Source organism: Rhinopithecus bieti, unplaced genomic scaffold (genome assembly GCF_001698545.2).
Source record: "Rhinopithecus bieti isolate Rb0 unplaced genomic scaffold, ASM169854v2 scaffold_2272, whole genome shotgun sequence".
Taxonomy (NCBI): Eukaryota; Metazoa; Chordata; class Mammalia; order Primates; family Cercopithecidae; genus Rhinopithecus; species Rhinopithecus bieti.
The window spans coordinates 7,257,550-7,270,270 of record NW_016804163.1 but is presented as its reverse complement, the minus strand read 5'-3'; the positions used below and the strand labels follow the sequence as shown (position 1 = coordinate 7,270,270).

Genomic DNA, 12,721 nt, shown 5'->3' with positions numbered 1-12,721 from the left:
AGAAAGAAAGAAAGAAAGAAAGAAAGAAAGAAAGAAAGAAAGAAAGAAAGAAAATCAGAGGTAAACACAGACCTTTTCATGATTTTGCAAGGAGAGAAGGACACCTCATATACCACCGAGGTTTCTTTCACAAGCGTCCACTCTCCCCCGACTGATTCTGTGTGAGGTTTTCTCTTCTCTAAGCACCACAGTAATATTTTCTATTTCTTCCAGGTATTTCACTCTGAAAAAGGCATGAGGAGCTCAAGAACAAAGGCTGAAGAAAACAAGGTGGTGAGAATAAAGGCTGAAGAAAACAAAGTGGTGAGAATAAAGGCTGAAGGAAAAGAGGTGGGGAGATGTGTTTTACAAACTTCAATAGAGTTGCATTTTAGGCATGGGCTCTCTGGGGAAAAGGGCTGAGAAAGGCATGAAAGCAATATTATTTCTTTATTATTCACCAATAATAATCACGGTAGACAAATAATGTTGTAAGGATTATACAGTAGTAATAACTCCTTAGCATTGAGAAGAGACCTTAGGTATAATGGACAACACCGCTATGATAGAACTGGTAAGGCTAATAGACTGAAAAGTTCCCATAGCAGAGTGGATGGGTTTTGGAGTTAAACAGACTTAGGTTCAAGTCCTGGCTCAGTCACTTAAGAGCGACGCTACTTTGGGCAAGTTATTTATCTTCTTTCAGCCTCTGTAAAGTGTCCAGTAGGGGCATCTGGTAACTGAGCCAGCGGTGGTGGCCTTAGCAGCAGTAGGTGATATTATTACTAAACTCCACTCATATTTTTAACCCCGTGCTGATATTGTATTTTAAAAGTTAGTACAGGCCCAATGACTTCCTGAGGTCTTTCCCAGCTCCAGTGTTCCTGTATTCCCCATCCAAAGGAGAGTCTACTCAAACACGGGAAAGGAATAAGCCCATTAGGTCAGGACTAGGATCAGATGTTAGCAGTCTCAGGAAGGGCACAGCTGCTCTGACAGTAGTCATAGTGCAATTCCAGACCCTCCTAAAACCATGGCTCAGATCACCCAGCAATATGAGCTGCTCATTTCACAACCCCAAAAGGCTAGGTCATGTGGGTGGCTCAGTTGCACCTGTAGAGAGTCAGGCTTCCTTTCAGGGTTGGCACAACCAAGTTGGGTCACATGGCCGCTGCAATGTCCCCTCAATTGAGGAGTGCAGTTGTCTTCAGAGCACATTCTTTCTCAGCCATGATAGCCCATGTAGAACTTTTGTGCAAATTAGAAAACAGCTCATTCTCTGGGGTAGCTGCCCTACTCCTATGTAAAGGGCTGGATGACTCGGGTGGGAACTGAATTTCAGCTTTGTGTGAGGCACAGCTTACACATACACGCTGTCTAGCAGCTTTGCCCATTCCCCAAAATTCTCCTGGGAGCCACAGAGGTATGAAGAGAATAGAATTACTGACGAAAAGGATATTAGGACTGGAATACATCTTGAAGGTCGCCTACTCCAATCTCCTCGTTTAATAATTTGTCCAGAGACTGGCTTGCCAGGTACGCATTTGATTATTATGTAAATTCAGAGTATTCTCAATCTTGCTTTTAAAAAATGCTGGTAAAATCTCAAGACATATATATAAAAGGTATAAGGAAAAATGCAATAAACACCCTTTAACTCCTCTTTTCAGTGTATGAAATAAACCATGATCAAATCGCTGATGCCCCTTAGGCTGATGTATAATACCTTCCTTGAGCACACCCCCATCCTCTCCTGAGAGAGCAAGTCCCACTATTGTGGATTAGGTGTTTATGATTCTCATGTATTTATTATTTCATTACATACCATATACTTTTGTCATTATTCTTTGGAACTTGGTTATTTTTGGCTTAGCATTATGTTTATAAGATTCATCTATTTTAAGTGGATACTTGTAGCCCTATTTAATTCATTTTTATAGCTATTTCCTCATTTATTCTGTTGATGGGGCCTTCCTTCCTTCCTTCCTTCCTTCCTTCCTTCCTTCCTTCCTTCCTTCTTCTCCTTCCTTCTTCGCTTTCTTCCGCTTGCCTTCTACAAACAATGCAAAAATGACCTTTCTAATACAAGCCTTCTAATTTGCCTGGGTGAGAGTTTATCTAGTCCCCAGCTATCCAGTATGGTAGCCACTCAAGTGGCTGTTGAACACTTGAAATAGATCTAGTTTGAACTGAGATGTGCTATAGGTGTAAAATGCATATTGTATTTCAAGAACTTAATATGAGAAAAGAATACAAAATATTAATTTTAATATATTATTTTTGCTGAAATAGATATTATATATATATAATTAATATTGATTGTATTGACATGTTGAAATAATGGCATTCCAGATATGTTGTTAAGGTAACATAGAATATGAAACCTTCAACCAGAAAGCTGATGGGTCCTACACAAAATATCCAGAAAACATTTTTTTTTTCCCCCTGGAGACAAGGATAAATCTCACTTCAGCCCAATGTGGAGTGACTCATACCATTAGGAGTCACTCTTCTTATTCACTCTGGAAAAAAATTTCCAAACTTCAATAGATAAGAATTGTCCAGGGAAATCATTTACTTTCCTTGATGCTTAGAATCTTGTGAGGAGCTAAAAACAAGCTTATTTAACATTTAGTGAGCACTTTTATTTGAGACCAAAAAAACCCACAACTTGAGTTATAAAAGCAAGATCTGTGATGTTGGGCTGGCAGAGAAGGCTTCTCTCTGGAGCTCAGATTGGTCATAACTTACATTTACCATATGACTTGGGTAAAGGCCACCTGGTATCCAGGGGCCACATCAAACACAGGGATCACCCTTGGGGCTGACAAACTAGGGGAGAGACCCAGCAGCCGCATCCTCTTAGGGGAAAATCTAGGCTTGCTTTTGCTAAGATAACCTGTTGAGATTTTGTTTTAATTTTCAAGATTGAGAAGACAGAAGCAATACATCAACAATTCCAAAAGTTTTTGACTGAAATAAGCAAACTCACTAATGATTATGAACTGAACATAGCCAACAGGCTGTTTGGAGAAAAAACATACCTCTTCCTTCAAGTAAGTTTGCGGTGCTACCATATCTGTGAGTGGTATTCTGGAATGGCCAAGGGACTCTAGTAAGACTGTGGGTCCTGAAGTCAGGCTGCCTGGCTCTGGTCATATCCCTGTGGTGCTTTTCCATCCTGATCTACAGATATTCAGAACTGCAGGGAGCTTCTTTATAGTCCTGGCAATCTGAGCCTGATTTTTGCCTCATCCCCAGATAAGCTGCATAAAAATGTGCATGCGGGTACTCAATGTGAGATGCCCAGGACCTTACAATTTCTCTTACTGTATTAGTCATCCCAATGTATACATAAATTTATTTAGAGATGTTGGCAATTGATAAATTGACTTTTAACCTCTTTTTATTCCTTCCTTGTTTCTCCTAAAGAAATACTTAGATTATGTTGAAAAATATTATCATGCATCTCTGGAACCTGTTGATTTTGTAAACGCAGCAGATGAAAGTCGAAAGAAGATTAATTCCTGGGTTGAAAGCAAAACAAATGGTAGAGTATGGGTGGGTCATTCATTGCAAAAAACCAGAAACAAACAAACAAACAAACAAAAAACACTTCTTGACAATCTGCTGTGAGTGAAGCCCTGGACTTGTCACTGCGTGAGGTGCCATGTAATGCACAAGCTTTGGGAAGGGACTTGAGGTAGGTTTTGCAGGGTTGGAAGGGCAAGCCTGGGCCTAGGAAGTAGGGAGGGTACTGCAGATGGTAGAGCAATTTCAGCAAATGTGGAGAGGCCAAGGGGAGCCAGCGGGGGGACTGCATGAAGCCAAATGCATGGAAACGCTTGCTGGAGAACTGTTTACACATAGCCATGGATCACAATGTCTTGGGGGTCCCGAAAATGGGATGATGCCTGTCTTGGGTTTACATTCTTTCCTTTATATTGGAGCCTTTCTTCCTGAGTTTTTCTCTGTGTTAACTGAGAAACACGCAGCTCTCCCATCAAGACTTGTTCCCATCCACAGCTGGGGCCACCTGGTCTTTATCTTTACTTAAGCATTGTTCAGGGATAATGACAACCAGCAGCCCTCCCCACAGCAGAGGATTTGACAAGTTTCTTATCCCATTTTTCCTTTCTCATCCCCTAGTATGAGAAATCCACAGAGAAATATTAATGTGGAAATTCACCTTGGGGAGCAATAGCTGATACTTTAGTGGTAGAGTTTCAGATTCCATTTTTTATACCAATTATCAGAGACACCTTTGTTACTTAGAATGTGTTTTTTTTTCCCTCATCCTTGGCCTGAAGAAAGGAAATAAAAGAAGCAGAAAAAATAGGATCTTTCAAAAAGTTGGTTGAACAGTATTTTTTAGAATTTATGTGGGATGGGCTGAACTCAGACAAAAATATCAACTCCTTCTCCAATATAATAAGTAATCCCTCAATCTCAGGCAGTAACTATTTTGAATGGTAAGCATAATAGCTAACACAGAGTGCTTATTATGTGTGAGATGGTGTTCCAAGAGCTTTACATATGTTGAATCATTTGCTCCTTTCAACAACCCTATGAGGCAGATTTTATTCCTATTTTACAGATGTGGAAACTGAGGCACAGAGAGTTTAAATAACTTGCCCAAGATTCCTCAGCCGATAAGAGGCAAACTGGATGCTAACAGAGGCATCTGACCCCAGAGTCCGGACTCTTAATCATGAACCTCAATTTATCCAGTGGGATAAATAGGCGATGGGCAAAATGAGAACCTCCTTGCCGATTCTGCCAGCGAACCCTTTGTCAGCAAGGCCCTCAGGTGCTGACCTGGCTGGTTTTTAATGATCAGTCAAGTCCATCTGCATCATATGTGTCATGCATATTACTTGTCATTTGGAAGATGGGCCAACCTTTTTCTGTTTCTTCATTTACAGAAAGAATCAAGGACTTGTTTCCAGATGGCTCTATTAGTAGCTCTACCAAGCTGGTGCTGGTGAACACAGTTTATTTTAAAGGGCAATGGGACAGGGAGTTTAAGAAAGAAAATACTAAGGAAGAGAAATTTTGGATGAATAAGGTATGCTCCTTAATTTATTTTTGTGATGTGCTTACACATGGAATATAAAATCTAAAGTCATGGCTGGGTGTGGTGGCTGACGCCTGTAATTCCAGCACTTTGGGAGGCCAAGGTGGGTGGATCACGAGGTCAAGGGATTGAGACTATCCTTGCCAACATGGTGAAACCCCATATCTACTAAAAATAAAAAAATTAGCTGGGTGTGGTGGTGCGCACCAGTAATTCCAGCTACTTGAGAGGCTGAGGCAGGACAATCGCTTGAACCCGGGAGGCGGAGGTTGCAGTGAGCCAAGGTCACACCACTGCACTCCAGCCTGGTAACAGAGTGAGACTCCATCCCTCACCTCCCCCCCCGAAAAAAAATCTAAAGTAATATTTGAGCAAATGCATACTGGTAGATAGTAAGTGCTCATTCTGAGACTCTGATATTGGGCTTTATTTTAGATTGAGCTAATTATTTTGATGAACTAACTTGGTTGCCTTAAAGCCTTTGGTCTTACGTCCTTTGATATTGTGTGCTCTGTTAATTTGTTGCAGAGCACAAGTAAATCTGTGCAGATGATGACACAGAGCCATTCCTTTAGCTTCACTTTCCTGGAGGACTTGCAGGCCAAAATTCTAGGGATTCCATATAAAAACAATGACCTAAGCATGTTTGTGCTTCTGCCCAATGACATCGATGGTCTGGAGAAGGTAAACACTTACATCTCCTTATTCTTGCTTTCATCTCCTAAGGTTTTCTGTCTCAGGGCTTCTGAGTAGGAGCTGGTGGCCAGCAGTGTCAAATAGAAAGTGTTTCTCACTCTCCAGCAGCTATAGATGGATGTCTACTGGGGAGCATTAAATAGTACGGGTCAGGCTTATTGAGAAAAACCAATCCAAGAATGTTTGGGATGAACTGAAATGAATAAGATTACATGGGAGTCATAAAGATCATCCACCATTCTGAGAAATGGTTGATATCTACGGACCCCTTTCCCGGAAAAAAAAATTCACATATGTGTATATACAACCAATTCTGCACACTGTACAGTAGGCTCTTGGAGCTTTTGAATTTCTTTCTTACACTCTTAGTCTTGGAGCATTTGAATTTCTTTCTTACACCCTTACACCATTGATTTACTCTCACCCATTTTGCAGTTAAAAAAATTATGTGGCTAGTGTCCTGTATTTTGAAAATCAGGAGAGCTTTGTTTCAAATCCCTGTTTCTCTAGTGGCTTTCTGACCCTTGAAGCTTCTTAACTTCCTTGAACTTCAATACTTTCCCATCTCTAAAGAGGGCTCCATGGTGCTTAATGTGTAGCAGTGTTGGAATGATTATAGAATTGTAGACTAGAAGGGGTCTAAGACATAGAAAGCACTCGACAAATGATAACTGCTATCTTCTTATATTATCAGATGCTGTGCTACTTCTGTGAAATATTGCTAGTAGCATTTTAAGTTAGAAAATATTTTGGGACAGCAAAATGGCAGTATGTCTGAGAGCTGTAAGAGTATTTATATTCTGATTTAAAAGCCCCAGTTGTGGGAATAATGTTAAAGAAATAAAATAAAGTTAAAGAAATAATGTAGAAGAAAAAGATTGCTTTTCTGAGTCAAATCAGTTATTTTGGTATTAAATACACTGGAATGCCTGGTTTGAAATTCATCATAATTATTATTTTTGTATCCCTAGTAACTATCAAATCTATCACAATGCCTGATACAGACTAAATGTTTGTAAAGTGCATGAATAGCTAAATCTTGGGAAAAATTTATCAACTTCATAAGAATATTATCTAGCTGTTTGAAGATAGAGATATGCAATGGTGTGAAAACTTTACTTTTATCAAATAAAATGGACATTCACTGTGATTGCAACTATGTAAATATATATGCATTCAAAGACTAGGGGAGGTAGTTAAAATGAATTATATACTCAGTTGATAAAAGAAGAAATGACTTATTTTAATCTTTAAAATGTATTCAATGCTATGGTATTTCCACATATAAGCAGATAATTTACACAGAGAAATATAAGACGACCACCTGCAGTATAAAGGCAACAATCTGGTGAAATAAAATTTCCACTTTTAATATTACTAAAATTAATAACTTCTGACTGATACAAATCAGTGTTATACTGTTTTAGATTTTTATTGATAAGCATACCATTCTACTCTTCTTTTTTTGAAAATAGATAATAGATAAAATAAGTCCTGAGAAATTGGTAGAGTGGACTAGTCCAGGGCATATGGAAGAAAGAAGGGTGAATCTGCACTTGCCTCGGTTTGAGGTGGAGGACAGTTACGACCTTGAGGCGGTCCTGGCTGCCATGGGGATGAGCGATGCCTTCAGTGAGCACAAAGCCGACTACTCGGGGATGTCCTCACTCTCCGGGTTGCAGGCCCAGAAGTTCCTGCACAGTTCCTTTGTGGCGGTAACTGAAGAAGGCACCGAGGCTGCAGCTGCCACCGGCATAGGCTTTACTGTCACATCCGCCCCAGGTCATGAAAATGTTCACTGCAATCATCCCTTCCTGTTTTTCATCAGGCACAATGAATCCAACAGCATCCTCTTCTTTGGCAGATTTTCTTCTCCTTAAGATGATCGTTGCCATGGCATTGCTGTTTTTAGTAAAAAACAACCACCACTGTTGTTCATATGATTATGAAAATCGTCCATTCTTTTAAATGTTGTCTCCCTTGCATTTCCAGTCTTGGCCACCAAATCAATGATCTAATGATCCCAATAGTGTACGTGTTTGTAACCATCCTTGAAAGTGAAATATCCTTTGCTTTGTGCTATGCATAAGGTGAGTCAAACCAAACCTCATTGATAATCTCCCCTTGGTTTCTTTTGAAAGGAAATCGGTATCTTGTAGTTTTGTGCACTAAAGGAGAGAAAGTCTCTCCAGTAAAGAGTATGAACTAGTAATTTTGAGGAGGTCTCTCTAATTCTAGTATTTTGACATGTTATAACACACAAGTAAAATAAAACAATAGTTTACTCAGCTCATGTTACTATTCCCCAACAGATATTGTGGCAAATTGCACATAGGAAAGAAAATTTAGGAATACAGTAGCAAAACATAAATTAAAACTCAAATGCCGGGACAACATAAAACAATATACCAGATGGAGAGGATGTCCGTATTTTCATCTTCCATTCTAACATTATCCATTGTTAGATGCATAAGCATTTTGATATTGTGTAATAAATGTGGTATTTGAGAAGATAAATGATGTAGTTGATCAGTATTCCTCCTCTATCATCTTTTTAGACTTTATAAGGTAAATATTTGGAATAACTTTTAGAAGAGTTCCCTTTCTTTTCTCCATTTACATTTTTCTGGTTATTTTTTGAGTGAGGTAGGAGTATTACTGAATGATATTTTCTGAAGATGCTTTATGAAAAGCTCTGAATCTATTCTTAATGCTCTTAATTATTGGCTTGTTTCACTTTTTTCCTCCAGTTTTTAACAAGGTCACATAACTGGCTTACTTTTTAACAGCTTTGTCAAACTACAATTTACATACCATAAAATGTACACACTGTAAGTTTATAATTTGTTGACTTTTAGTAAATTTCTAGAGTTATGCATCACCACAATCCGGTTTTAGAATATTTCCATGACCCTAAGAAGTTTTCTCATGCTTATTAATATTCGCAATCCTAGGCACCACTGAGTTGTTTTCTGCCTTTACAAGTTTTTCTTTCTACATCTTATGTAAATGGAATCATACTACACGTAGTATTTTGTGTCTGGCGTCTTGCACTTAGCATGATGTTCTTGAGGTTCATCTGTTGTAGTATGTATTGATACTTAATTTTTTTTATTGCCGAACACTATTCCATTGCATGGAAAAAACCTATTTTATTTATAGGTTCACCGATTGGGGGACATATGGATTGTTCCCACTTCTTGGCTGTTAGGAATAATGTTGCTCTGAACATGTAAATAAAAATATTTGTGTTCACATATGTTTTTAGGAGAGAAATTGCTGGGCCATATGACAAATCAATAGTTAGCTTTGTAAGAAACTGTCAAACTGTTTTCCAATGTGACATTTTACATTCCTGCCAGCAATGTTTAAAACTAGCGTCTTCAAATCCTCACCAACATCCAGGATTGTGTCTTTATGATTATAGCCATTTTTGTAGGTACAAAGTGGCATCTCAGGGTGGTTTTAATTTGCATTTCCATAATATCTAATTAGATTGAGCATTTTTTTATGTGCTTATTGGCCATTCGTTTGACTTTGTTTGGTGAAATGTATACAAATCATTTGCTCACTTTTAATTTGGGTTTTCTGTCTTGTCTTCTCATTTTATTGAGTTAAAAGATTTCTTTTTTTTTTTGAGACGGAGTCTTGCTCTGTCGCCCAGGCTGGAGTGCAGTGGCCGGATCTCAGCTCACTGCAAGCTCCACCTCCCAGGTTTACGCCATTCTCCTGCCTCAGCCTCCCGAGTAGCTGGGACTACAGGCGCCACCACCTCGCCCGGCTAGTTTTGTATTTTTTAGTAGAGACGGGGTTTCACCGTGTTCGCCAGGATGGTCTCGAACTCCTGACCTCGTGATCCGCCCGTCTTGGCCTCCCAAAGTGCTGGGATTACAGGCTTGAGCCACCGCGCCCGGCCAAAGATTTCTTAATAAATGCTGGCTTACAAGTCCTTAATTTATCAAATATATGATACATGGACATTTCCTCATAGTCTGTGGTTTCTTTTAATTTTGTTATTAGTCTTTTTAGAACATATATAATACTTTTTAAAAGATATAATTTAATACCATAAAATCTGCATATTTAAAGTACAATTCATTGGTTTTAGTGTATTCACAGAGTTGTGTAGACACCTCCACTATCTAATTTTAGAACATTTATAACACCCCAAAAGAAATCCTATACTTATTAACAATCACTCCCCATTTCTCTCTTCCCCAGCTCATAGCAATTAATATTCTGTTGTCTAGAATAAATTAATATTCTATTCTATTGTCTGTCTCTATGAACTTGCCCATTCTGGACATTTCATATAAATGGCATCATATAATATGTGGCCTTTTGTAACATGATTCTTTCACTTTGGTTAACAATTTTAAGTTACATTCAATTTGTAGTATGAATCAATACTTCATTCCATTTTTGGCTAAGTAACATTCCATTGTATGGATACGTTAGACTTTGTTTATTCATTCATTAGTTAACAAACATTTGTATTTGACTTTTTGGCTCTTATGAATAATGTTACTGTGAACATTTTGTGTGGAACAAGTTTTTGTGTGTATATATATCTTCATTTCTTTTGGGTACATACATAGGAATGGATTTGCTGGGTCATATATTACTAGTACCTTTGTCTTTATTGCTTTGAGGAAATACTAAATTGTTTTCCAAATCAGCTGTACCATATTACAATACCACAGCAGTGTATGAGAGTTCCAATTCTCCACATCTTAGCTCATACCTATTCTAGTCTTTTTAGATTTTTGCTATCCTTGTGAATGTGAATTAGTATCTCCATAGTTTTGTGGGATCTTTCATAGGGTGATTGGAGTTCAGCTTATCATTAATATCTTTTTTTCTTTTGAGACGGGTCTTGCTCTGTCGCCAGGCTGGAATGCAGTGGTGTGACCTTGGCTCACTGCAACCTCTGACTCGTTGGTTCAAGCGATTCTCCTGCCTCAGCCTCCCGAGTAGCTGGGATTACAGGCATGCACCACCACACTCAGCTAATTTTTGTATTTGTATTTTTATTGTTAGCATAGGTTGGGTTTCACCATGTTGGCCAGGATGGTCTCGATCTCCTGACCTGGTGATCCTCCCACCTTGGCCTCCCAAAGTGTTGGGATTACAGGCGTGAGCCACCGCGCCCAGCCCATTAATATCTTTTAAGATTCAACCTTTTGATATCAAATCCGAGAATATTTCCCTAAGGATTAGTCATGTTGAGCATTTTTTAATGTATCTGTTGGCCATTTTGTATGTCTTCTTTAGAGAAATGTCTATACAGGTTCCTTGCCTGCTTTTAAAATTGGGATTTGTGTTTTCTTGTTATTGTTTATTTTTATATTTTGGATAATAACCATTTTTTTCCCTTCAACTTTTATTTTAAGTTCAGGGATACATGTGCAGGATGTGCAGGTTTGTTATATAGGTAAAGCATGTGCCATGGTGGTTTACCGCACAGATCATCCTATAACCTGGATACTGAGCCCAGCATCCATTACCTATTCTTTCTCCCTGTTAGAAGTGAGAACATGTGGTATTTGGTTTTCTGTTCCTGCATTAGTTTTCTGAGGATAACAGCTTCCAGATACATCCAGGTCCCTGCAAAGGACATGATCTTGTTCCTTTTAATGGCTGCATAATATTCTGTGGCATATATGTACCACATTTTCTTTATCCAGTTTATCATTGATGGATATTTAGGTTGATTTCATGTCTTTGCTATTGTGAATAATGCAGCAATGAACATACATGTTCATGTATCTTTATAATGGAATGATTTATATTCCTTTGGGTATATTCTCAGTAATGGGATTGCTGGGTTAAATGGTATTTCTGCCTCTAGGTCTTCGAGGAATTGCCACACTGTCTTTCACAATGGTTGAACTAATTTACACTCCTTCCAACAGTGTAAAAGTGTTCCTTTTTCTCCACAACTTTGCCAGCATCTGTTGTTTTTTGACCTTTAAATAATAGCTGTTCTGACTGGCATGAGGTGGTATCTCACTTTTGATTTGAATTTCTCTAATGACCAGTGATGATGAGCTTTCTTTCATGTTTGTTGGCTGCCTGTGTGTCTTCTTTTGAGAAGTGTCTGTCCATGTCCTTTGCCCACTTTTAATGGGGTTGTTCTTTTCTTGTAAATTTGTTTAAGTTCCGTGTAGGCTGTGGATATTAGACCTTTGTCAGATTGATAGATTGCAAAAATTTTCTCCTATTCTGTAGGCTGTCTGTCTGTAGGCTCTGATGATAGTTTCTTCTAAACCGTAATTAGATATATGACTTGCAAATATTTTCTCCCAATCTGGAGATTGTCTCTTCACACTCAGAACCATTTCTCAAAAAGATGATTCTTTCTGCATTGAATTGTCTTTGTATCTTTATTAAAATCAGTTGACAATAAATACAAGGATTTTCTTATTAAGCTTATGCCTAGGTATTTTGATTTTTTTTTTTGCTGTCATGAAAATACATTTCATTTTCCAATTTTTTGTTTGTATATATAAAGGTTATTAATTGTTGTAATTGTAGTTTTATAAGCTATTATCTTATAAAATTATTTTATTGCTTGTGTAGTGTTTTCATCAATTATTTTGTGTTTTCCAGATATTTAATTATATCACACTATATCAGATATAGCACACAAAATTTTCACACTGATTTTTATCTCTTCCTTTCTACTTCTGAGGCTCTACTTTCTTCCTCTTCTCTGATTGCATGGCTAATACCTCTAATAATATGGTAAATAGTAGTAAAGATAGTGGGCCTTCTTGTCTATATTCTGCATTAATGGTTCTCATATTTCCCCATTAAATTAAAAAAATATGCTGGCTGTCAGGTTGCGTATATAAATGTTCTCTTTAGTTCAGAAAGTATCCATGAACTCATGATACATGTGTTTTTTTAACATTAATGGGAATTGATTTTTAAAAAAATGCTTATTGTGCATCTAAATAAATGACC

At 38.0% G+C, this 12,721-nt stretch overlaps 1 protein-coding gene across 3 annotated transcripts in view; it reads left to right on the top strand.

The window, feature by feature from the left end:
• SERPINB13 (serpin family B member 13) overlaps positions 1-9,007 on the top strand; it is a 13,576-nt gene extending 4,569 nt beyond the window's left edge. The window contains exons 3-9 of one of the 3 annotated variants that reach the window (XM_017867063.1): positions 214-285; positions 316-330; positions 2,907-3,035; positions 3,412-3,529; positions 4,905-5,047; positions 5,585-5,740; positions 7,228-7,935. In XM_017867063.1, the coding sequence (XP_017722552.1) occupies positions 214-285; positions 316-330; positions 2,907-3,035; positions 3,412-3,529; positions 4,905-5,047; positions 5,585-5,740; positions 7,228-7,632 (1,038 nt within the window). In that variant the 3' untranslated portion in view covers positions 7,633-7,935. Of the gene's footprint in view, positions 1-213; positions 331-2,906; positions 3,036-3,411; positions 3,530-4,904; positions 5,048-5,584; positions 5,741-7,227 lie in introns of all 3 variants that reach the window. The other 2 variants (XM_017867064.1, XM_017867062.1) reach the window with 2 other exon arrangements.
• Positions 9,008-12,721: the final 3,714 nt, after the last annotated feature.